The 23,571-nt window shown below is 44.1% G+C and overlaps 1 protein-coding gene across 5 annotated transcripts in view; it reads left to right on the forward strand.

Annotated features, from left to right (window-relative positions):
* The window catches only part of LOC137545451 (retinal guanylyl cyclase 2-like), a 176,149-nt gene that overhangs the window by 39,587 nt on the left and 112,991 nt on the right, over window positions 1-23,571 (forward strand). For 2 of the 5 annotated variants that reach the window (XM_068266680.1, XM_068266675.1), the window contains exon 2: window positions 12,402-13,209. In XM_068266680.1, coding sequence (XP_068122781.1) covers window positions 12,465-13,209 — 745 coding nt within the window. In that variant the 5' untranslated portion in view covers window positions 12,402-12,464. Of the gene's footprint in view, window positions 1-3,156; window positions 3,196-3,306; window positions 3,407-3,546; window positions 3,653-12,401; window positions 13,210-23,571 lie in introns of those variants that run through there. The other 3 variants (XM_068266679.1, XM_068266678.1, XM_068266676.1) reach the window with 3 other exon arrangements.

Here is a 23,571-nt window from a genome sequence, read left to right on the forward strand (position 1 = left end):
GTCATGGTTCCCTCCTTAGGATTGGTCCACTCATACCAGCATACAAGAATGCAAGCAGAAAGAAAACCCTCCATGAGTTTCATGTTTTGTGCCCAGTTGAACCCTTAATTTTCTTTTTATAGCCTCCTTCTCCTCCATATGAAGTCTTCCATGCTCAGCAGCAGCCGCCCAAGGCCCAGGTCTTTCTTGCCTTTACAGAAATCATGTCTCTTATGATGATGAGCATTTTTATCTAAATGTACTCACATTGGCCACAATGCAACAACGCTCACAGACAGGAAACTGCCAGGACCTGGGTCCTGACATCACACTGTGGGAGGGGTTTCACCACAATATCAGCCTTACAGACCCCCTGATGATCTATTCCAGAAAAGGAAACGATTTCTCATGGGAAAGGGGGTATCAGCTACTGATTGGGAAGGAGTTCAGTCCTTGGTTACAGTTTCTCATTAAAGCAAACCTGTGACAAAAAAGGGAAAGTTTACATACTTAGCTCAGTAGAGGAAAGCCTCAGGATGATTCAAAGACTTCTCCGACCGTCATCCACCCCACCACTGCTGGCCGGGACATTCTCCTTCTTCATGGCTGTGCTCTCATCTGTGTACGAGCACTGCCAAGGTACAAGCACGGCCTGCACCTGCATGAGCGGCTCTGTCCTACTGGGCAATGTAGCAGACTGGAGTGCAGCCACTACAACATTTTTAACAAGGCTTGATGAATATGTTCAGAGGGTTCCCCTGCTGGAACGACAAGGTTGATGGGGAAGCTTCTGGACTCTCCTGGAGCTGCCCTCTATTGAGGTATCTATCTGTTCCCCCTTTTTGTTTCTGGCACTGGTACACTTTAAATATGACAAAAGACCCAATTGACTAAACACTTTAAAGCCATAATATAAAATTGTACATTTTGACGCAAGCCGGAACTAAAAATTAAAAGTCAAAATATATATATACACACTTCATACTTACCTCCTGTGTAGTCCACTCCTCAATCTCTTTCTCCTCTCCTATGTTCTGTTTGCCCCCTGTGATTAATTAAATTCTCCATCCTCCATTTTGAAAACGACCAATACCCCATAACAGCTTCTTGGTCAGCACACTGCTAAACTGTAATATGCCCCACTTGAGCCATAGGGAAAAATGGACATTACCTTGCTCATCAGTTGTCCTTTCAGTTATAAATGGCAGCAACTGATATATAACTGACAGCATCTGATATATTTCAGTTCTGACAAAATCTTGTTAGAATTGGAAGGAATTGTTGTTAGAAGAAAATGGTGAGCTTCTGAGAGGAACTGATGGCGAGGTAAGTATGTAATATTTATTTGGAGGTACATCATGTGTTTACTTTAATTTTACTCAGTTCAGGTTCACTTTAAGAGGGTTTACTTTATCTTCAGACATGATGGCTGCTCTCTGATAAAGACATAAATTTAAAGGATGTATTCCCAAAGAGGGGCTGTCTCTCCAAAAAAGGGACAGATAGGATCTATGACAGTGCAGTTATACACATGGACCTAGAAGAGGTCCCCATGTCCCTGGTGCCAGGGTCTAGCGGCGACACCGGAGGTAGATAATTTCTCTGTAAGGCCTTTGTCTGTCATTGAGCGTGATATAAGTGTGGGAGGGATTTGCTTTTCCTATGTAGCTGGTGAGAATCTCCAGTCAGTAAATCCGGTGTGCTTACTGCTGACAAAGCGAAGCCCTTAAGGTGCTTATGTTTCATTGATTTAATTGAGATGTAACCTGTTCTACATTATCTCGTGCCTCCGGTATATGGAGATTATTAGGGGTGTGTTTTATACTGCCTCAAGTTTGGCTTGTTCAAACAGGATGTGATGTCATTGACTGAAACCCTCTGTATTATGTCAGTATATTACATAACTATGGGAGTAAAAGAGGTATGTGTATACATACGTAAATGTGTTCAAGTGCACTATAAATGTATTTTCTTATGATGTTGTCACTTAAAATAGATTGTAACAATCTGACAGGTTTTGGACTAGTATAACTCCTCATGGGGGTTTCTTGGTTATTCCTTTATTCACAAAAGCACTTACTAGATTGCAATTGCTCAACTGCCAAAATAGTGTGCAAATGAAGTGAGTAGGGTGGCCGGCTGACATCTTTGTATAGATCCTCTACAGTAAGTGTTTTTTTAAAGAATAAAGGAGATACTGAGAATCCCCCATGAGGAGGTTGTTTTATGAGCCTTGTGAGATGGACCCCAAGGCCAAGAAGGGCCCCAAGGGGAGAGAAGGGAAGGGGTGTGACCATTGGGGCGCCCATCACAGTTTTGCAAGAGGGGGTATGAATTATAGTTATACCACAGCTTTTAAAGGGTTTTTTCCCTCACAAATTTGCTTTAAAGGACAACTGAAGTGAGAATATTATGGAGGCTGCCATATTTATTTCCTTTAAAACAACCAGCAATACCAGTTGCCTGGCAGCCCTGCTGGTCTATTTGGCTGCAGTAGTGTCTGAATAACACCAGAAACAAGCATGCAGCTAAACTGACAATAATGTCAGAAACACCTGATCTGCTGCATACTTGTTCAAGGTTTATGGCTAAAAGTATTAGAGGCAGAACATCAGTAGGACTCAGTGGCATAGCTAAGAAGCTGTGGGCCCCGATGCAAGTTTTACATGGGGCCCCCCAAGCACTCTATACATAACAATTGATACGGCGCACCAAAATCTGCCAATGGCAACTACAGTGTCAGAGGAGCAAGAAGGGGATGGGAAATAGCTTGTTAATGATTACCACTATTCAAAGTATCTATAGAAGTGATTATTATGAGCACAGGACCAATAGAGAGCTAATACTGCAGTTGAGGGAGGGCTTTTCGGGGCCCCTCTGGCCCAAGGGTCCTGATGCGGTGGCTACCTCTGCAACCCCTATTGCTACGCCCCTGGTAGGACTGCCAGGCAACTGGTATTACGTAAAAGGAAATACAAATGGCAGCCTCCATATCACTCTCACTTCAGTTGTCCTTTAAAATGAACTTGTGTCCTGACTGGAAATCATTATACCAGTTGCTGTAAAATGTCTCTTGTATATGGAGTATTAGACTCAGGCCTGAAGTGTACATTGTGCCCGCCCCTTCCTGCCTCACTAAGCAGTTCCCATTGGCCAACTGTCACTATCTCTAGTCATGTGATAACAGAGACAGGATTGCTGGCAGCTGATTTTCGTGTAAGAAACATAAAACTGAAGCCCAGGGGTTGCTATGTGGGGGGCATCTGTGACTGCTGTCCATAGCAACCAATAACATTTGTACTCTGTAAAATGACAGTTGAGAGGAGGAAAAATGCTTCTAGGGAACCAAAAATCTTTTTTAAATACATTGAAAAAAGGACAGAGTGCCACTTCATGTTCCACGATAAGAGGCTGAAGACACAAATGAGTAAATATACAGACCGATAAAACAACAGAGAGCAGACAAATTCTTATCATCGCCCATCATATTGTTACATGTGCTTATTTACATGTGCTTAGATAGGACACTGCAAGGGATCATGGGAAGTGTAGTCTTGTGTTCAACAGACAGTTGGTACTTTTGCAGCATCATCCATCCCATTGATATAGCTGCTAATATAATGTAGTGGGGCTAGAGGGAGGATGCTGTTCGAAAAATAAATACTACTTGAAGGTAAGGACAGGTTATGATGTATGCAGGCCTACTACCATAGCAGCTCTGCCACTTGCCACTAACTCAAATCCAGGTTCAGGCCTGACTGCAGGACCGCCTCCTACACACCATGTGACTGCTGCTGAGCCCCTGTACAGAGGTCAGTCTCCACAGCCTGGGCTCTCAGCATGTGGTATGTGTTTATCAGGGGGACAGAATTATCAAAGCATTACTGACAGTTTTTACTTCTTAAACAGTTCCAACCAGCAGGGTAACTGTTCTGCATAATAATAGTAACATTCTTAAATCCTATTCCTACTTAATAGTAGGCCCGAACAATAAATCGTATTTAAACCGAAATCGCGATCACCAAAATCACAATTTCGGAATCGTCAAAGCAGTGAGTATCGCGATTTCATCATTTCTGCATAGGGGAAGTTTGAAGAAGCGGTTTCATACTTCCCCCCCCCCTCCAAGTCCCGACGTGTACGGCCCGCAGCATATGCATTGTTGGACATACCTTCTGCACAAAGCCAACACAGTCCGGCCTCTATCGCCGTCTGCCGGCTCTTGTGCACAGCATATTTCTTGGTTCCTGTATGTCACAAGACATTCAGGAAGAGGATCAGTGAATAATGGCGCACAGCGCCTATGCATAAAAATGGTGCCGCATTAAAAAGATGCACTTATCGCTATTTATCGTTAGTACTGCATAATAGGGCCCGCAGGGTAAAAAGAAGAAAAGCGGCACACAGTAACGTTATTTATCAATAGCGCCCTACATAAGCCAAACTGCAGAAGTTATTTAACTGCAAAACAGTGAGTGGATTTAATGTAACACTGTCAAGGTTAGGGTTAGGCACCACCAGGGGGGTCTTAGGTTTAGGCACCTCCAGGAGGGTGGTTAGGGTTAGGCACCACCAGGGAGGTCTTATGGTTAGGCACCACCAGGGAAGTGGTTAGGGTTAGGCACCACCAGGGGGGTCTTATGGTTAGGCACCACCAGTGGGGTGGTTAGGGTTAGGCACCACCAGGGAAGTGGTTAGGGTTAGGCACCACCAGGGAAGTGGTTAGGGTTAGGCACCACCAGGGGGGTCTTAGGGTTAGGCACCACCAGGGAAGTGGTTAGGGTTAGGCACCACCAGAGAGGTCTTAGGGTTAGGCACCACCAGGGTGGTGGTTAGGGTTAGGCACCACCAGGGAGGTGCTTAGGGTTAGGCACCACTAGGGGAGTGGTTGAGGTTAGGCACCACCAGGGGGGTGGTTAGGGTTAGGCACCACCAGAGGGGTCGTTAGGGTTAGGCACCACCAGAGAGGTCTTAGGGTTAGGCACCACCAGGGGGTGCTTAGGGTTAGGCACCACCAAGGGAGTCGTTGGGGTTAGGCACCACCAGGGGGGTGGTTAGGGATAGGCACCACCAGGGGGTCTAGGGGTTAGAGATAGGTACAGAGAGGGTTCTGTGTATTAACGCTAATTTTCAATAAAATAAACAGAGCTAAATAACGATAAGGCTTTAACGTTAAATAACGATAAGCAACAAACGGATTAGCGGCAACACCGTGCGCCATTATTCGCATTTTCAGATGGATCCTTCAGGAAGTATTCCATGCATTAGACCCTGCAGGAGAAGAACTGGATATACGGGCATGGCTGGACTTGTGCTGGAAGGTATATCCAGCACTGCCTCAGCTTGGGGGACTGAGAAGCCACAGAAAGAGACCCCAGAGCGGGTACAGAGAGAGACCCAGAGGTGGACACAGAGGGGGAGCAAAGCTTGATTTGAAGGAAATCGTGAATCGAATTGAAATCATGATTTTGGACAGAAATCGCTCAATTCAATTTTTTCCTAAAATTGTTCAAGCCTACTTAATAGCGTTAGTTTAGTGTGGATTTCTAGAGCTGCACTGCAGTTTAAAAAAGTGCAAATCCATCCCTAAACTGCAGAAGATTAAAGGGCCCAATAGCACGTCTACAGATTGTGCAGCAGTGCAGGCTAGATGTGATTTGTGAAGTGCTCTTCCTCCCTGCTGAATGCTGTGAAGCTGTTCTGTTCTTAACCCTTCCAGTGCTGGACATTGATCCTCTCTCAATACAGCAGATGTATTGATTACCTCAGCAACAGCAATTTCCCTCACACACTGCACTGTCTGAGAAACCTTCGTAATTCCTCTTATTTAAGAACAGTTTAAGGCCTCTTGCACACTGCACGCGATTCCGATTCAGATTCCGCTTTTTAATCAGTTTTTACCTCCGATTCAGATTCAGATTTACAGGGTGCAAGGAGCAAACTGCAAATCTGAATCGGAAGTAAAAACAGATTAAAAAGCGGAATCTGAATCTGAATTGCTTGTAGTGTGCAAGAGGCCTAAGAAGGAAACTGCACTATTTAGTGATTTCTTATAATGTCTGAGACAGCTCTACAATCTGCACAGATTTCTAAAAACCTACCAATATTTTGTCTCAGACACTGTTGATAAATGTCCTCCAGGGGTTCTTCTGTATTTTTTATTTATAGATTTTTTAGGGGTGCCCCTTCAAGAATGAGACAAATATGCAAAATAGAGGGAGATTAATAAGAAAAAGTTATTAGAAAATATTTTGTCTATCTCATCAGCTTCTTTTTACCTCGGGTTCACTTTAAATATGAATTGGGATAAAGCTTGAATTGGGATAAAGATGGGGGATTCTGTACTGTACAACTTATATTCTATTCCACTCATTAATCCCCATGACAAATTGCTTGTCTTCATTCTTAACATACATTTAATCTAAAATGTGCTGAATTCTTATTTTCAGAGCCCAAACCAAATTAAATTATAATCTTGACATCTCGGATATTCCGTTCCTCTGCTCCTTCTGGTTTAACAGAGATTTTTTTTTTTTCCCGCGGTGAGGGCGATGAACTGTATCCACGGCAGTTAGGTTAACCGTTTCATCTCTGCGGCATGGCCGTAGCGAGACATGGACGGTTTTCTATTTTTCCCACAATTATTTAGTCACTGTATGTTTAAGAATTTTACAAAATAAAATACAAACAAACAAATCTTTATCATCACAGATGGTACATTTTTATTAATTTATTTGGACACCTGTACAATACAGTATAGTATAGTAAGGGCCCGTTCAGATCACAAATGCGGATGGCCATGCGTGCGGAACGCATGCGGAAACGCAACGCGTACGAATGCATGGCCATCCGCGTTTGTGTGCGTTGCGTGGCTGATCCCATCACTGAAAAGTGAATGGGACAGCCACGCGTTTTTGCAAAATCTGCGTTCAGCATGTGTTCCCGGACCGCACAGGTCCGGAACGCATGCAGTGTGAACATCAGACAGTGCACTCTATGCACTGTCTGATGTCGTGCGTGTCGGCCTCCTGCACGCGTTTCCAAAACGCGGCTGGAAACGCGAGCAGTGTAAACGGGCCCTTAGATCTCCACTGACATCGTAGCCACAATTGAGTGCAGCCTGAATTCGACTTTGTTCAGGGTTATCTGGGAAATGGTCAACTTTGATGCTAGTAATTTCAGCACGAGGAACTGTAAACAAGGATTGAACTGCATCCCAATCAGTAGCTGATACCTCCTTTCCCATGAGAAATCTTCACCTTTTCTCGAATAGATCATCGGGGGGGGTCTGTATGGCTGATATTGTGGTGAAACCCCTCCCACAATGTGATGTCAGCAGGGCCGGATTACCGACCAGGCAACAAAAGCAGTCGCTTGGGGCCCCATTCAGAGTCAAAGGGGCCCCATTAGCACATAAACCAGCCCTTGCCATCCTGTCAGCGGTGGCTGGATGGTATAATGGTTAAAGGGACTCTGAGCAGTGCAGTAACTATGGAAAGATGCATATCATTTTAAAGCTCTCTTTCTCCTCTTTCCAATGATATCTAAAGGACTGCTCTATGCCTTTTAGTTTTCGATATTTTCGCGATTGAAATTGCGGCCACAGGACGACTTTTCTCCAAAGTCAGCGGTGGCTGGATGGTATAATGGTTAAAGGGACTCTGAACAGTGCAGTAGCTATGAAAAGATTCATATCATTTTAAAGCTCTCTTTCTCTTCTTTCCAATGATATATAAACAGCTGCTCTATGCCTTTTAGTTTTCGATATTTTCGCGATTGAAATCGCAGCCACAGGACGACTTTTCTCCAAAGTCAGCGGTGGCTGGATGGTATAATGGTTAAAGGGACTCTGAGCAGTGCAGTAACTATGGAAAGATTCATATCATTTTAAAGCTCTCTTTCTCCTCTTTCCAATGATATATAAACAGCTGCTCTATGCCTTTTAGTTTTCGATATTTTCGCGATCGAAATCGCGGCCACAGGACGACTTTTCTCCAAAGTCAGCGGTGGCTGGATGGTATAATGGTTAAAGGGACTCTGAGCAGTGCAGTAACTATATAAAGATTCATATCATTTTAAAGCTCTCTTTCTCCTCTTTCCAATGATATATAAACAGCTGCTCTATGCCTTTTAGTTTTCGATATTTTCGCGATCGAAATCGCGGCCACAGGATGACTTTTCTCCAAAGTCAGCGGTGGCTGGATGGTATAATGGTTAAAGGGACTCTGAGCAGTGCAGTAACTATGGAAAGATGCATATCATTTTAAAGCTCTTTTTCTCCTCTTTCCAATGATATATAAACGGCTTCTCTATGCCTTTTAGTTTTGGATATTTTCACGATCGAAATCACGGCCACAGGACGACTTTTCTCCAAAGTTGGCAGCTCGATTCAGCACAATGCAATGAAATATAAGGAACCCAGGGGGATATAATTACAAACATCATGCTGGTAGGTGTAAGGATGTAATGAATTAGTTGTGGGTATGCTTAAAGGCATATCCACAGGCACTGCTTGGAGTCCCTTTAAGGGCTCTGCCGCTGACACAGGAGACCAGGGTTCGAATCTCAGCTCTGCCTGTTCAGTAAGCCAGCACCTATTCAGTAGGAGACCGTAGGCAAGTCTCTCTAACACTGCTACTGCCTATAGGGCGCGTCCTAGTGGCTGCAGCTCTGGCGCTTTGAGTCCACCAGGAGAAAAGCGCGATATAAATGTTATTTGTCTTGTCTTGTCAAATGATGCCGTGCGCTGCTGATTGTCTTCAGAGCCAGGCTCTCCTCCTAGGTCCCCCTCCTGCTACTGTGCGCTCTGCCGCTGCCCACTCCACCCTCCCTTCCCACAGAGAACCACAGCTGCAGCAAGAATGATAGCAGCAGATGGCAAACGCTCACTCACCTATCCATGATCCAAGCAATAGAGATCCCGTCATCTGAAACCCATCTGTCTCTTCTACAGTGCAGCCGCTCGCTCTGAACTTCCTGATTCTCAGATCAGACATGAAGTAGGAAGTAGTAATAGTAGTAGTAACAGAGCGGCAGCACTCTAGAGGAGACAGATGGGCAATTGTGTTTTGAGTTAAATATAGGTGGTATCAGCACAGCAGCAGTGGCCTGTGGCACCCTGGCAGTGGCAGCACAGGCAGCAGGAGCAGGGCAATGCAGCAGCAGCAGGTGTAACGTCTGTCAGGAGCATGCCTGACGTGGCACCTGCCAGTGGCACTTTGCACTTGGCACTTTGCACTTGGCACGTGGCACTTGGCACGTGCCAAGTGCAAAGTGCCACGTGCAAAGTGCCAAGTGTAAAGTGCCACATGCAAAGTGCAAAGTGCCACGTGCCAAGTGCAAAGAGCCACGTGCAAAGTGCCAAGTGCAAAGTGCAAAGTGCCACGTGCCAAGTGCAAAGTGCCACATGCAAAGTGCCAAGTGCAAAGTGCCACGTGCAAAGTGCAAAGTGCCACGTGCAAAGTGCCACGTGCAAAGTGCCACATGCAAAGTGCAAAGTGCCACGTGCAAAGTGTCACGTGAAAAGTGCAAAGTGCCACGTGCAAAATGCCATGTGCAAAGTGCCATGTGCAAAGTGCCAAGTGACAGTCAGACAGCAGAGGAGAAGTCACTAGTGCACACTAACTGTCACACTGGCACTGCTCAGCAGCACAGCAGTTCTGTTGTAAGCTAACACAGTCGTATTGCTACTCTAACAACTACTAGCACTGACTGTACTAACTACACAATAACACAGTAATCCTATTCCCTAACCTATACTGTAGCAAAGGCTAGCTGGCCAGCAGGCAGCAGCTGGCCTGGTCTGTGCACAGCACACACACACACACACACACATAGCAGCTGCAGCAGCCCTGCAGCACACACTCTGACTGTCACTCACTTAATGAAATCAAGCTAGCTGGCTGCTACCTAATGAACAATATAACAATAGTGTAGTGAAAGTGAAGGGGTTAATCACTGAACAGCTTTAGGTTTATTACTGTGTACAGCACTTGCTAGGCCAGCAGCACTAGAGCATGTCTCTCAGTGAGCATTCACAAGCAAGGATGAGATTTCTCATCATAGCAGCTCTCCTTATTATACAGGGGGGGGGGGGGGGGGCTGGCCAGGGTTCCTATCTGTGATTGGGTGACAGGGTTTAGGCTGGGAGCCCTCTGATTGGCTCAATGAGGTCAGGTGGGGCTGGCCAGGGTTCCCTTCTATGATTGGTTGCTAGGGCCTCGCTGGGGGCCTCTGATTGGCCTTCCGCCTACTTCTGCTAATCAGAACCTAACCACGGCTTCTGCGCCGTTTTCGCGAGCGTGAATGCGTTAATTCACGGTCTGCCGAAGCAGATTTTAGTGACTGAAAATTGATCCACTGCAACGAATTTAACGTGGCGGATACCTGAAAAATGGTCGTGAAATCACGGCAAGTCGTGATCACGACCTCCATCCGAGCATCACTGCTACTTAGAAAGCACACTGCTGGACTGGTGGGGTGTCCCTTACTTAGGTGCAAGGCCTTATGGTGTTATCCAGTTGTCCCCAAATCAGAGCAATTACATAAGCACCCCTGCCCAGCCTAATGCATTTAAAAAAAATATTCTATAGAATGTGTAGGCTTTTTTTCAATTGATTTACCTTAAAGTGTTCCAGAGACTAAATTTAATAAAAGTTTTATACGTACCTGGGGCTTCCTCCAGCCCAATGTGCCCGGGTCGCTCCCATGGCTGCCGAGAGATACGTAGAGAGTGCACTTCTCTTGCGCAGATTGGCTGCAACTGGCAGAACTTATGGGACCCGGTACCGGAGCTGGAGAAGGCTGAGGACGGCGTTGTGGGAGGGATCCGTGCGCATGGGGCTGGAGGAAGCCCCGTTATGTATAAAAATTTTAATAAATCTTGTCTCTGGTTTCCTTTAAGGCAAAATAGACCATTTATAATTGCACAATTTGAATCTCGTGATTTGGATTACTTTGTTTGGATCACATGGTTAAAATGAGAGCTGCTACATGCACAGTTTTCAGTTGCATAATTGAGCAATTATTAGTTACTGCAACTAGAGCAATTTATTCACGTATTATATCATAACTAGTAGACCTAGGCCCGTTTAAAAACAGGCTCTAGGTCTCTGTGACAACGCCGTCACCACCGCATGTTAGTGCACATGCGCGCGTACCCGCCCGCTGCGGGTGATTTATTCTATTTTTGCCCATTGTAAATCTTCCCTCACCCTAATTTACATTCTGACATTTATCACAGGTGGCCACAGCTTTAGTCCTGTCAGGTGATCTCTGAGAGTTCTAAAGCCAGTAAAAAAAAATATGCCTGGTCTCCCAGAATGCTCTGGGAGGAGAATTCTGCATAACTAACAGCCTAGGCTAAACATCGCTGGGAGGGCGGGGCTACATTTAATAAACATCAATATATACATACAGGATGTGTTTCTATTGCTGAATCCAGGAAATGTACCATAAAACTGGATATCCTGAATAATTTACTGCATTCTACTATATGTCACTACAGGGCCTCTTTAGTAGGCGGTTAATTAATTATCCATTGAAGCAGGTAGCAACTAATTCTATTTCTAGGTCTTGTTTACTAGAATTTGCATAGTGATCCAAATGTAGACCCATCTGAGATCTCAACTCAGATCAAGATTAATTGTTTGTGATATTTGAATATTTTCCTTGCCTTGGTTTATTTTTTACTTTTTGTAACTGTGATTTTTTTTCTTCTTCATTTTGGATTAACACCGGTGGAATGCTGAACATGTTAAAATTCCAATTCTGTAATTTTTCACAAACTGCACCGAGTAATAATTTAATCTAGGTCATGACCTAAGACAGAGGGTATCTTGGCTGTAACAGGACCCTATACTGATTTATGTCTATACAAAAAAAGGGGGGGGGGGGAGGTGAGTATAACACCCACATGATAAGTAAAGCTAGCGGAGGTAAACTTTATATACATTCCGTTGTCAAAGTGAGATTCCTGTGATGGCACTTTTCTCCAGATTACTTTAAAGTGTGTACATTATTACCTTGAAGAAAATGCTGCGGAAAGTGTTGTCGTAATTGTTTTATTTTTTTCCCATTGCAGTTTTTATTTTACTTTACTTTTTTGTGTTTTTCTTTCAGTTTTTTTCCTTATCTCTTCTATAAATGTAACCAATTTTTTTTATACTTATGGATATACATTTCCAATCATTCAAGACAAGGGTTTTTTCTTATAACTGTTTTAATAGAACACTTATTTTTTTGTTTACGTTGTGTTGGAGGGTAGCTCAAACTCGATAGCAGCATTTCATCTGTTAGGATACTGTCTCTTTTACTGTTTCTTCTACTATCATCTATCTCCTTCCAGCTCACTTTTTATTAACTCTAAATATTGTTGTTATTATTATTGTTTTTATGTTTCTCTAATACAATTTTTTTTTCAGGCAATACAGAAAGTGTAGATTCATGGCCTGTGGCAGACTTTAGCGTGGCCAGATCAAGCTACAATGTTTTATCATTGTACAAGTCTTGGAGACTTCTTGTGTAGGAAACCAAGACTCCAAGGCCAGCATCATATCCGGACCCAAAGACATTCAAGAACGTTCCCATTTTACGTAGTACCGTGGTGCTTTGTAATAGGATTACTCATGCAAGCTTTAAGCGTACATGGTGTGAACTTCACAGTGGGCATTGTCGGTCCATGGAGGTGCGACCCTCTTTTCTCTAAGGCCTTGCCTGAGCTGGCTGCACATTTGGCAGTGACCAAAATCAACAACGACTCTTCATTACAGCTGAGTCACAAACTGGACTACAGAATTCTGGAGGAAAACTGTGAAACCTCCAAGGCATTAGTGGATTTTGCAAGTTTCGATAAACTTTCTGCTGCGTTTATAGGACCACAGAACCCCGGATACTGCGATGCCGCATCGCTTCTGGGCAAGAACTGGAACAAAGCCATTTTCTCTTGGGCTTGTGTCAACCATGACTTGGAGAACAGGAATAGTTATCCAACTTTTGCAAGGACAACGCCGACTCCAACCAAAGTTTTGTACCATTTCATGAAGTATTTTAGGTGGGCTCACGTCGGGGTGGTATCTTCCAACGAGGACATCTGGGTGGACACAGGGAGAAAAGTAGCTAGTGCGTTACGAAATCAAGGCCTTCCAATTGGTATTGTCACCAGCATGGGCCATGGAGAACAAGGAATCCTTGACACCTTGGCAGCTATTAAGGAGACACATGACCTCAGAGGTAAGTAGTGAACAAGAATAATGCATTTTATATGTGAACCCTTTACTGTCTTCATTGCTTGTTTATATTATTTTTACAATTAAAGCAAACCGATGAGATAACTGATGAGATAAACAATTGTATCAATCCTGCTACTCCTAAAAAATTACTCTTTTTTTAGATATCCCGTGGTTTTATTTTATGTTTAAACATTTACAAAGATGATTTATTGTCTCTGCTCAGTAGCAGTCTATTAAGTATCCCAGAGCTAAATTACATAAACTATTGATCTTTTAATCTATTCCCTGCAGCCAGAAGCTCATCTCTGCTAGGAAAGAGTTTTATGGCTGTAATTCCTTATCAGTGAGGGTTAGCCAGGCAGCCAACGCATGGGGCTGAGCCCGTAAAAAGTCAGAATGTTTTTGCAAAGTTTTTATTTGAGTGTGCAACTTTTATTTTAACATTTATTAAATGGTATCACACTATGGTTGGAATGTGAATTTTATACTGAGGTGAATTGTTTGATGGAGGGTTGGTGGAACTTGATGTGACAGACAGAGAGTCCGATTAAATCAGAGGGCGGCTTGATGACCATAGAGGCATTTAGATCCATCTAGCAGATGGTCAAACATAAAGGGTGAGTAACGTACCCCATCTTAAAGAGAAACTCCAACCTAGAATTGAACTTTATCCCAATCAGTAGCTGATACCCCCTTTTACATGAGAAATATAATGCTTTTCACAAACAGACCATCAGGGGGCGCTGTATGACTGATTTTGTGCTGAAACCCCTCCCACAAGAAGCTCTCAATACCGCGGTACTCTGGGCAAACTGTCACAATGTAACAATGTTCACAGACAGGAATTAGCTGTTTACAGCTGTCTCTAACAGCCAAAACTGCTAGGAGCAGCTACATAACCTGCCCACAGTAAAAATCTCACCATGTGATAAATGTCAGAATGTAAATCGGGGAGAGGAAAGATATTACAATGAGCAAACACTGACTAAATCATTTATACATAATTATGGTAAAAAATTACATTATTTTCACTGGAGTTCCTCTTTAAGGGTAGGTTGGTGGTCTTCTCACTGAGCACTTTGGACCCTGCTGTGGTGTTTGTGGTGTTGGAGGAGCATCCAGGCACAATACTGTCTATTTCACTGGTTGAACATTTGTGCACTATGGTATCATATACAGTGGAGGAAATAATTATTTGACATCTCACTGATTTTGTAAGTTTGTCCAATGACAAAAAAATGAAAAGTCTCAGAACAGTATCATTTCAATGGTAGGTTTATTTTAACAGTGGCAGATAGCACATCAAAAGGAAAATCGAAAAAATAACCTTAAATAAAAGATTGCAACAAGTTTTTGAACCCCTACCAACCATTAAGAGTTCTGGCTCCCACAGAGTGGTTAGACACTTCTACTCAATTAGTCACCCTCATTAAGGACACCTGTCTTAACTAGTCACCTGTATAAAAGACACCTGTCCACAGAATCAATCAATCAAGCAAACTCTCCAACATGGGAAAGACCAAAGAGCTGTCCAAGGATGTCAGAGACAAAATTGTAGACCTGCACAAGGCTGGAATGGGCTACAAAACCATTAGCAAGAAGCTGGGAGAGAAGGTGACAACTGTTGGTGCGATTGTTCGAAAATGGAAGGAGCACAAAATGATCATCAATCGACCTCGCTCTGGGGCTCCACGCAAGATCTCACCTCGTGGGGTGTCAATGGTTCTGAGAAAGGTGAAAAAGCATCCTAGAACTACACGGGAGGAGTTAGTGAATGACCTCAAATTAGCAGGGACCACAGTCACCAAGAAAACCATTGGAAACACATTGCACCACAATGGATTAAAATCCTGCAGGGCTCGCAAGGTCCCCCTGCTCAAGAAGGCACATGTGCAGGCCCGTCTGAAGTTTGCCAATGAACACCTGAATGATTCTGTGAGTGACTGGGAGAAGGTGCTGTGGTCTGATGAGATCAAAATAGAGCTCTTTGGCATTAACTCAACTCGCTGTGTTTGGAGGAAGAAAAATGCTGCCTATGACCCCCAAAACACCGTCCCCACCGTCAAGCATGGGGGTGGAAACATTTTGCTTTGGGGGTGTTTTTCTGCTAAGGGCACAGGACAACTTAGTCGCATTAACGGGAAAATGGACGGAGCCATGTATCGTGAAATCCTGAACGACAACCTCCTTCCCTCTGCCAGGAAACTGAAAATGGGTCGTGGATGGGTGTTCCAGCACGACAATGACCCAAAACATACAGCAAAGGCAACAAAGGAGTGGCTCAAGAAGAAGCACATTAAGGTCATGGAGTGGCCTAGTCAGTCTCCGGACCTTAATCCAATAGAAAACCTATGGAGGGAGCTCAAGCTCAGAGTTGCACAGAGACAGCCTCAAAACGGATTTAGAGATGATCTGCAAAGAGGAGTGGACCAACATTCCTCCTAAAATGTGTGCAAACTTGGTCATCAATTACAAGAAACGTTTGACCGCTGTGCTTGCAAACAAGGGTTTTTCCACTAAGTATTAAGTCTTTTATTGTTAGAGGGTTCAAAAACTTATTTCACTCAATGAAATGCAAATCAGTTGCTATCTTTTATTTAAGGTTATTTTTTCGATTTTCCTTTTGATGTGCTATCTGCCACTGTTAAGATAAACCTACCATTGAAATGATACTGTTCTGAGACTTTTCATTTCTTTGTCATTGGACAAACTTACAAAATCAGTGAGGGGTCAAATAATTATTTCCTCCACTGTATATGATAACCTACATTTATAAGATACAGGTGCACCACCGGATATCTTTAATTTAATACCCTGTTTTGAAAAAAAAAAAATGTCAGTGCAGTATCTTTTAACTAGTCTACTCATCATGTTGCCAATATGGTGAGTGCAGCCATACTTTTTTTTTTTTAGGAATTGCTGCAGTGAATTTCAAGAGGTAATGGTCAAGCAAAGGCACATATTATCTTTGTTTTATTATTTATTGTCTTAAAAATGTGTTTTTTTTTTAAATGTCCCAGTTCTTTTTTAATCATTGAAAGAGTATCATAGGTGGAGTCAGCTAGCTATCCAGCTTACAGTTCTTTGCAGCAGTGATGATCCTAATGTGCAGTTAGGAGTTCACAAAATTTCACGTAATTTTTGTTATTATGATCGTAATAGAATAATCGTAATCACAAAAAATAACACAAAATTAAGTGTAATTACAACCATACACTAATTGTCCTTAATCACGATAGTTTCCGTAATTATGGTCATTTTCAGGATGAATTTCTGTGTAGAACACAAAATTACAAATTTGTGGTACCTGTAGTTTCTGTAATTTCGCATAAAACACAAAATTATGATCTCGTGTTCCCCGTAATCGCTGTCATTTTGTGTAAAAACAAGAAATTATGATTTCCGTAATTTTTGTAATTTCGATAAATTATGGAATTACAAATTAAAAACAAAATTATGACACAAAATTAAGTATTATGAAATTTCGAATGACTATTTATCTGATAATTATGAATTACAATTTTAATTGCAAATTTTGTGTCGTAATATTCAGGAGGACGTAGCTCTTGCCATAGCAGCTGCTTTGAGGCAAGATAGATTGGTGCGTTCACAACGTTTTACATTTTCCTTCTAATTTGGCATAACATTTGTGTCCATGTGCTGTACGACCTATATACAGTATGTAAGGTAACGGCACCATTTCCACTCATATGCATGGGGGATGAGAAATGGTCAGTGCCATGGTTAGAGTGCATCCAGGTCTGAGGGTTCTACTATATTTGCGCTCTGGGGTACCCTGATTTCTAGGTACACCACTGAGCTTCTATTCCTGTGCATACTGTCTGCTATGCAAAGCTTTCGAATTATGCAGCCCGTATAACTGACATTAAGTTATGCTGGAATAAGCACAGCTGAACTTTGGATAACTGATAAACTGCAGAACTTGACACTCGTAAAAGAGTGATGACTTCAGGGTAACCTTTGGCTAAAGAAGCTGTTTATTCGGCCTTCATCCGTCCACCAATCCGCAAATGCCAACATCTCCTTGACAGACGCTGCTCTAATGTGTGTGTTTTGCTTGGGTTTTTTAAAGGCAAAATAAATGCAAACACTAAAAGGAAATATTAAATATCTCTAAGAACAAAAAAATGCTATCAATGTACTGTATAAATAACGTAATTTGTAGGCAAATTAAATTTTCATGATGTACTCAGCTTTATAGATAAATGTAAATGAAAGCAGTAATAATAACGACTGGTATGGTGATAATCATAACGTGACATAACGTGACATGTGATGTGGGAGTCTGAACTTTAGACTCCCACATCACATGACTTATATTCAGTGGCGTATTTACAGGGATGCAGGCATGGCTTGTGCCATGGGTGCTGCTGCCCTATGGGCGCCATACCTGCCCCCTCTTGATGCATGCTTTGGTGCGACCTGTGGCTCTCCCTCGCCCGCCCGCATGCTGCTATTGCTCACAGCGAAAAAGTCTGCCTGCCTCCTTCTCCCTGCTTCATCTTCCGTCATCACTGATAGGGCTCCTCAAATCAGCGCGACCAAAGAGACAGAGCGGCGGCTCAAAGCGAATGCGGGTGCGTTTTAAATGCAGGAAGTGATGTCACGGGCCTGTTTCCATTGGCGCAGTGCGGTGCGATTACTGCACCACACCTAAACTGAAACTAATGCATGGCAATGGAGCAGTTTCCATTGTGTGCTGTTTGTGCGCTCTGGTGCGATCCGAGAATCTGCTGCATGTCAGAGATTCTGGCAGCATGTATCCGGATTCCATTAGCGCTCATCAGTGGCCGCAGGAATTTGGGCCCATTAGGAAGGTGGACAAAAAGGGCGGAGCCATTGACTCTCATGTTAAATATCATTTGATGGCGCCCAACAGGAAATTTCGGCACCCGGTGAATAATAACATTTAAAATCGGCGCCCGGTGATTAATAACATTTACAAACATACTTACTATATACCATATATACTCGCAAGCAAGCTGAATTTTTTACCCCCCAAAAGTGGCCCAAAAGTTGGGGGGTCGGCTTGCTTGCGAGTCATGTGTTTCTCTCCCCCCGCTCCCAGTATGAGTTAGGTAGTGCCCCTCCCCGCACCCGCTGCTATTACCTTAGCCGGTGCCACTTCCTCTTTCCCCGTCCTGCTCGTACGGTAACTAATTCACAGCAGGGCGCCCCGCGGCGGCCGCTGTGATGAGGGAGGAAACCATAGAGAGCGGTTCCCATAGTAACGGCGATACATATCACCGCTACAAGAAGCCGCTCTCTCTAGGCTTCCTCCCTCATCACAGCGGCCGCCGTGGGGCGCACTGCTGTAAATTAGTTACCGTACGAGCAGGACTGGGATAGAGGAAGCGGCGCCAGCTAAGGTAAGCAGTGGTGACCGCGGGGGGAGCGGGGAGGGGCGCTACCTACCCACTCACCCACCTACCCATACTGGGACTATACTAGCCATACTGGGCACTATGTTAGCTATACTGGGGCACTATACTAGCTATACTGGGCACTATACTAGCTATACTGGGGTGCTACCTACCCATACTGGGCACTATACTAGCTATACTGGGCACCATACTACCCATACTGGACACTATACTAGCTATACTGGGCACTATACTAGCCAGGGGCGTAGGAATAGGCCCTGCAGCCCCTGCGCCCGCGGGGGGGCCCGGCCCCCCCCCCTGGGGCCCGCTTGGGGCCGTTTTGTGGGTGCTGGCAGCATGAGGGGAAAGCCTTGCCCACAGTCGGCGGGGAGAGGGGTAGTTCCCCCCTCTCCCTCACCTCGGGGCTCTCCCCTCTGCGCTCCCCTCCAGCTCGTAAGTGTGTGGGGCTGTGGTGGGCAGCGGGCAGCGGCGGGCAGATACATACCTGCTTCCGTGCGTTCCATCGGAGACTTCTCCCTCTAGCGGCTGACGTCACTTCCGGAAGTGACGTCAGCCGCTAGAGGGAGAAGTCTCCGATGGAACGCACGGAAGCAGGTATGTATCTGCCCGCCGCTCGCTGCCCACCACAGCCCCACACACTTACGAGCTGGAGGGGAGCGCAGAGGGGAGAGCCCCGAGGTGAGGGAGAGGGGGGAACTACCCCTCTCCCCGCCGACTGTGGGCAAGGCTTTCCCCTCATGCTGCCACCCCTCCAGCACCCACAAAACTCCGAGCGGGCCCCAGGGGGGGGGGAGGGAGGGGGGGCCCGCTCTGAAAATCTGCAGGGGGGGCCCGGTGGGGCCTAGTTACGCCCCTGATACTAGCCATACTGGGCACTATACTAGCTATTCTGGGACGCTACCTACCCATACTGGGCACTATACTAGCTATACTTGGACACTATACTAGCTATACTGGGCACTTTACTAGCTATATTGGGGGACTACCTACCCATACTAGGCACTTTAATAGCTATACTGGGCACTATACTAGCTATACTGGGACACACTGGGGGGATCACACGGCCAGCATTTCCTACCCCCGGGTTATATGGGGGTCAATCATTTTTTCCTGGTTTTTCAGGTAAAAGTTGGGGGTCGGCTTATATGCGGGTAGGCTTGCTTGCGAGTATATACGGTAATAATGTTTACAAACATACTTAGCATAATTGTACTTTCTATCTATGTAAAGTTTCTATTTTCTGGAAAATCCAAATACTCCTCAAATAACTAAATATATAGTGTAAAAAAAATAAACAATGTCTGAGTTTTAGGGTTAGGCACTACTAGGTCAATTTTAAGGTTTAGGCACTACCAGGGAGGTCTTAGGGTTAGGCACCACCAGGGGGTCTTAGGGCTAGGCACCACCAGGGGGGGTTTGGGTTAGGCACCACCTGAAAGGTCTTAGGGTTAGGCACCACCAGGGAGGTCTTAGGGTTAGGCACCACCAGGGGTTTTTTGGGTCAGGCACCACCTGAAAGGTCTTAGTGTTAGGCACCACCAGGGGGGTCTTAGGGTTAGGCACCACCAGGGGGGTTTTGGGTTAGGCACCACCTGAAAGGTCTTAGGGTAAGGCACCACCAGGGAGGTCTTAGGGTTAGGCACCACCAAGGGGTTCTAAGGGTTAGGGATAGGTAGAGGGAGGGTTCTGTGTGAGAGTAGGGTTAGGTGTAGTTGTAGTAAAATATTGGTTATATTTACTAATGTTTTACTATAGTTATTACAAATGTACTTATATTTTTTTCATTATTATAAATTATATTTTCTGATTTTATTTAACCACCTTAGCGGTATGGACGAGCTCAGCTCAGGCCCTGCTGGGCCGATTTTGATAAAATAAAAAGCAGCACACGCAGCCGGCACTTTGCCAGCCGCGTGTGCTACCTGATCGCCGCCGCAGCGCGGCGATCCGCCACGTGCAGCGGCGAAAGAGGGTCCCCCCAGCCGCCCGAGCCCTGCGCAGCCGGAAATAGTTCCGGCCAGCGCTAAGGGCTGGATCGGAGGCGGCTGACGTCAGGATGTCAGCTGACGTCCATGACGTCACTCCGCTCGTCGCCATGGCGACGAGGAAAGCCAAACAAGGAAGGCTGCTCATTGCTCATTGCTCATTGCTTCAGGAGCGCCCTCTAGTGGGCTTTCATGCAGCCAACTTTCAGTTGACTGCATGAAATAGTTTTCTTTTTATTTAAAAAAAACCCTCCCGCAGCCGCCCTGGCGATCTCAATAGAACGCCAGGGTGGTTAATGAAGAAACGATAAAAGAAGGTTATAGACAATATTATTTACAATAATTACGAATATACATGTATTATCGTTTTCAGTGTTCTAAACGATATTTTCAGATTTTATTTTTTTTTACTACAAGAAGAAACGATCAAAGAAGGTTATAAACAATATTATACAATAATTACGATTATACATATATTATCGTTTTCACTGTTATAAACAATACTTTCAGATTTTTTTCTTACAAGAAGAAACAATAAAATATGATTATAGACAATATCATTAAATTTAGGCTACACCATGCGCCCTTTTTTCCAGACGCCCTTTTCTGATATACTCAGTGGCTGCATTCAGAAGTCCGGACCACGACCACAAGTACCACGGTGGGATGCGGCCCTAAATTACACCAATAACAATCATTTTATAGTAAATGAATAGCAGTAATATCTAGACAAAAATAAATGCAACAATACTGCTCATAATAATGGCAGTAATAATGATCAGTCATAATGCATGTTTATTGTCCCTTTAAAATAGTTTTTGAATTTTTCCCAAAAATTTTTTTTTTTTGTTGGTGTTTATTTGGAGTTGATTATTGGGTCCCCAAAAAAAGCCCTCTCTGTCATTAAATATATTTGCCAAGATTATGCAGGTTGGCTAAGTACACAAAATATTTTATACATACTGTATTTTACACTTATTTTCAATTCGAGAATTGAAATTAATTTTTCAGATTGTAATGTTCTGAAAATTCTGAATGATGTACAAAGTATCACACACACATGTGTTTAATTTTTCCCCAATTTAAAAAAAAACAATGATTGCAAACTCTGCTTGGGCCTGTAAATGAAGAAATTGACAGCCTATCCTTGACCATTCAGTTTTCATAAAAATCTCAGTATCAGCTGCTCCCAATTGACATATATTAATAAAAATAGAAACTTCTATCACGTCTTGCTAGAACAATAACAAAAAATATTATTTGGACATCCAATCAGTTTTATTGAATTGCCATAAAATTAAATATTTTTACTGCATTGTATGTGGCCACTTTAAGAGCTATAAGGGAAAAAACAGTCACACCAGATAAATAAAGGGCCTGTACTGCAAGGCAGTTGCATTGCTGGTAGTGGAGTGGTTAAAGAACCACTATTTCATTTATAGAAGAAAAATGGAAACAGGTTTTAGCTGAACACACCTCAAGCTGTTGTAAACATTACCACTATTGCAGATAATCATTTGTTCAGTAAGAGTGCTTACGGTGTGTCCCAGATTTATCCTGTCACTTCTCTGGAGTCTGTAGCAGTGAAAATGTGACATGGATTACGCCATCTGCTGCAGGGGGAGCCTAAGCAGGGCAGGGCTCTCCTCACCAGCATAGCTGCAGGCTTAAAGGACAACTATCAAAGTTAACTAAAATTCTAAATGCCACATATATTTCCAGTAATTTCTAGCAAATAGCTCTACAAAGGCTTTTTTTTCATCTTTTCATTTCTTATGTGAAGAAAATGTGACATTTTCAGAGGACAGTTTTTACTGTGGGTATTACTGTGGAGGACTGTGTCCAGCACATCCAGCATACAGAGACAGCGCTCACTGGCTGAAATCCTGTGACTGGAAAAAAAAAAAAAAAAACGCATGCGCCCTATTTGTCTGATATCCTTTAATCCAGCTGGGTAGACAATGTGGTAGAGGGCAGTGGGGGTGTCAGAACCTAGGCTTTCTCCTATTTTGCATGTTATTGCCTCTGCATGAGAGCAGGCTGATGGTTCTCTATACGGGCTGGTCCGTTCCTGCTGCACACTGGCATCAATTAAAAAAAGACATAGCCCCCATCCCCAAAGCTTTTATTAACCCCTAATCCCCATGCAGACTTGTCTAGACTGGGTGATAAGAATATACCAGTATTATGAGTATTTTCTTGTGTGCTGGGAGCTTAAAGCCAATGGTCCCCGATTTATTTAAAAAAAACCCCAGCTACTTACCTAAGGTGAGGAAAGGCTCTGGGTCCGAATGAGCCTCCCCTCTCCTCTCCCGGTGCCCTCGTCGCAGCGGCAGCTCCTTCGTTCACATCCCCGACCGTGGGGGACTTCCGAAGTCTTAGGGAGCCGAGTCCTCCCGAAGACAGGCGGCTCCATAGTGCGCATGCGCAAGTACACAATAGAGGGCGCTCACGCGTGTGCGGTTTGGAGTGGCCCGTCTTCGGGAGCACTCGGATTCCCGAAGACTGCCAAAGCCTCCCTTCGGCGGTGGAAGTAGCAGTATTTTACCAATTTAGTCAAATACTGCTACGGAGGAGCCACCACTGGAATGGGCACCGGGAGAGGAGAGGGGAGGCTCATTAGGACTCTGAGCCTTCCCTCTCCTTAGGTAAGTATCTGTTTTTTCTTTTACAGAATCAGTACCCATTCTCTTTAAAGTGTAAACATGTGTATGTACAGTACAAAACATTAACAACCAGGCTATTTTACGTGTTTTATTTTGCTGCCTTAAAGAGTTAATTTCTAGGCATGGAAGTGACAGTTTCTGCCTTGTCGGGAATATAGTAAACATCACTGATAAGCAAACTACAGCCATAAAGGTTTTCCTGGCGGAATACAACTTCTCGGTAACCTCAGTCACCAGGTAACCAGCTGTGCCAAGTGTGGGGACTCTGGCTTGATTACTGTGAGAATGGCAGCCTTTTACATTTTTT

This window comes from Hyperolius riggenbachi, chromosome 2 (assembly GCF_040937935.1).
Source record: "Hyperolius riggenbachi isolate aHypRig1 chromosome 2, aHypRig1.pri, whole genome shotgun sequence".
Taxonomy (NCBI): Eukaryota; Metazoa; Chordata; class Amphibia; order Anura; family Hyperoliidae; genus Hyperolius; species Hyperolius riggenbachi.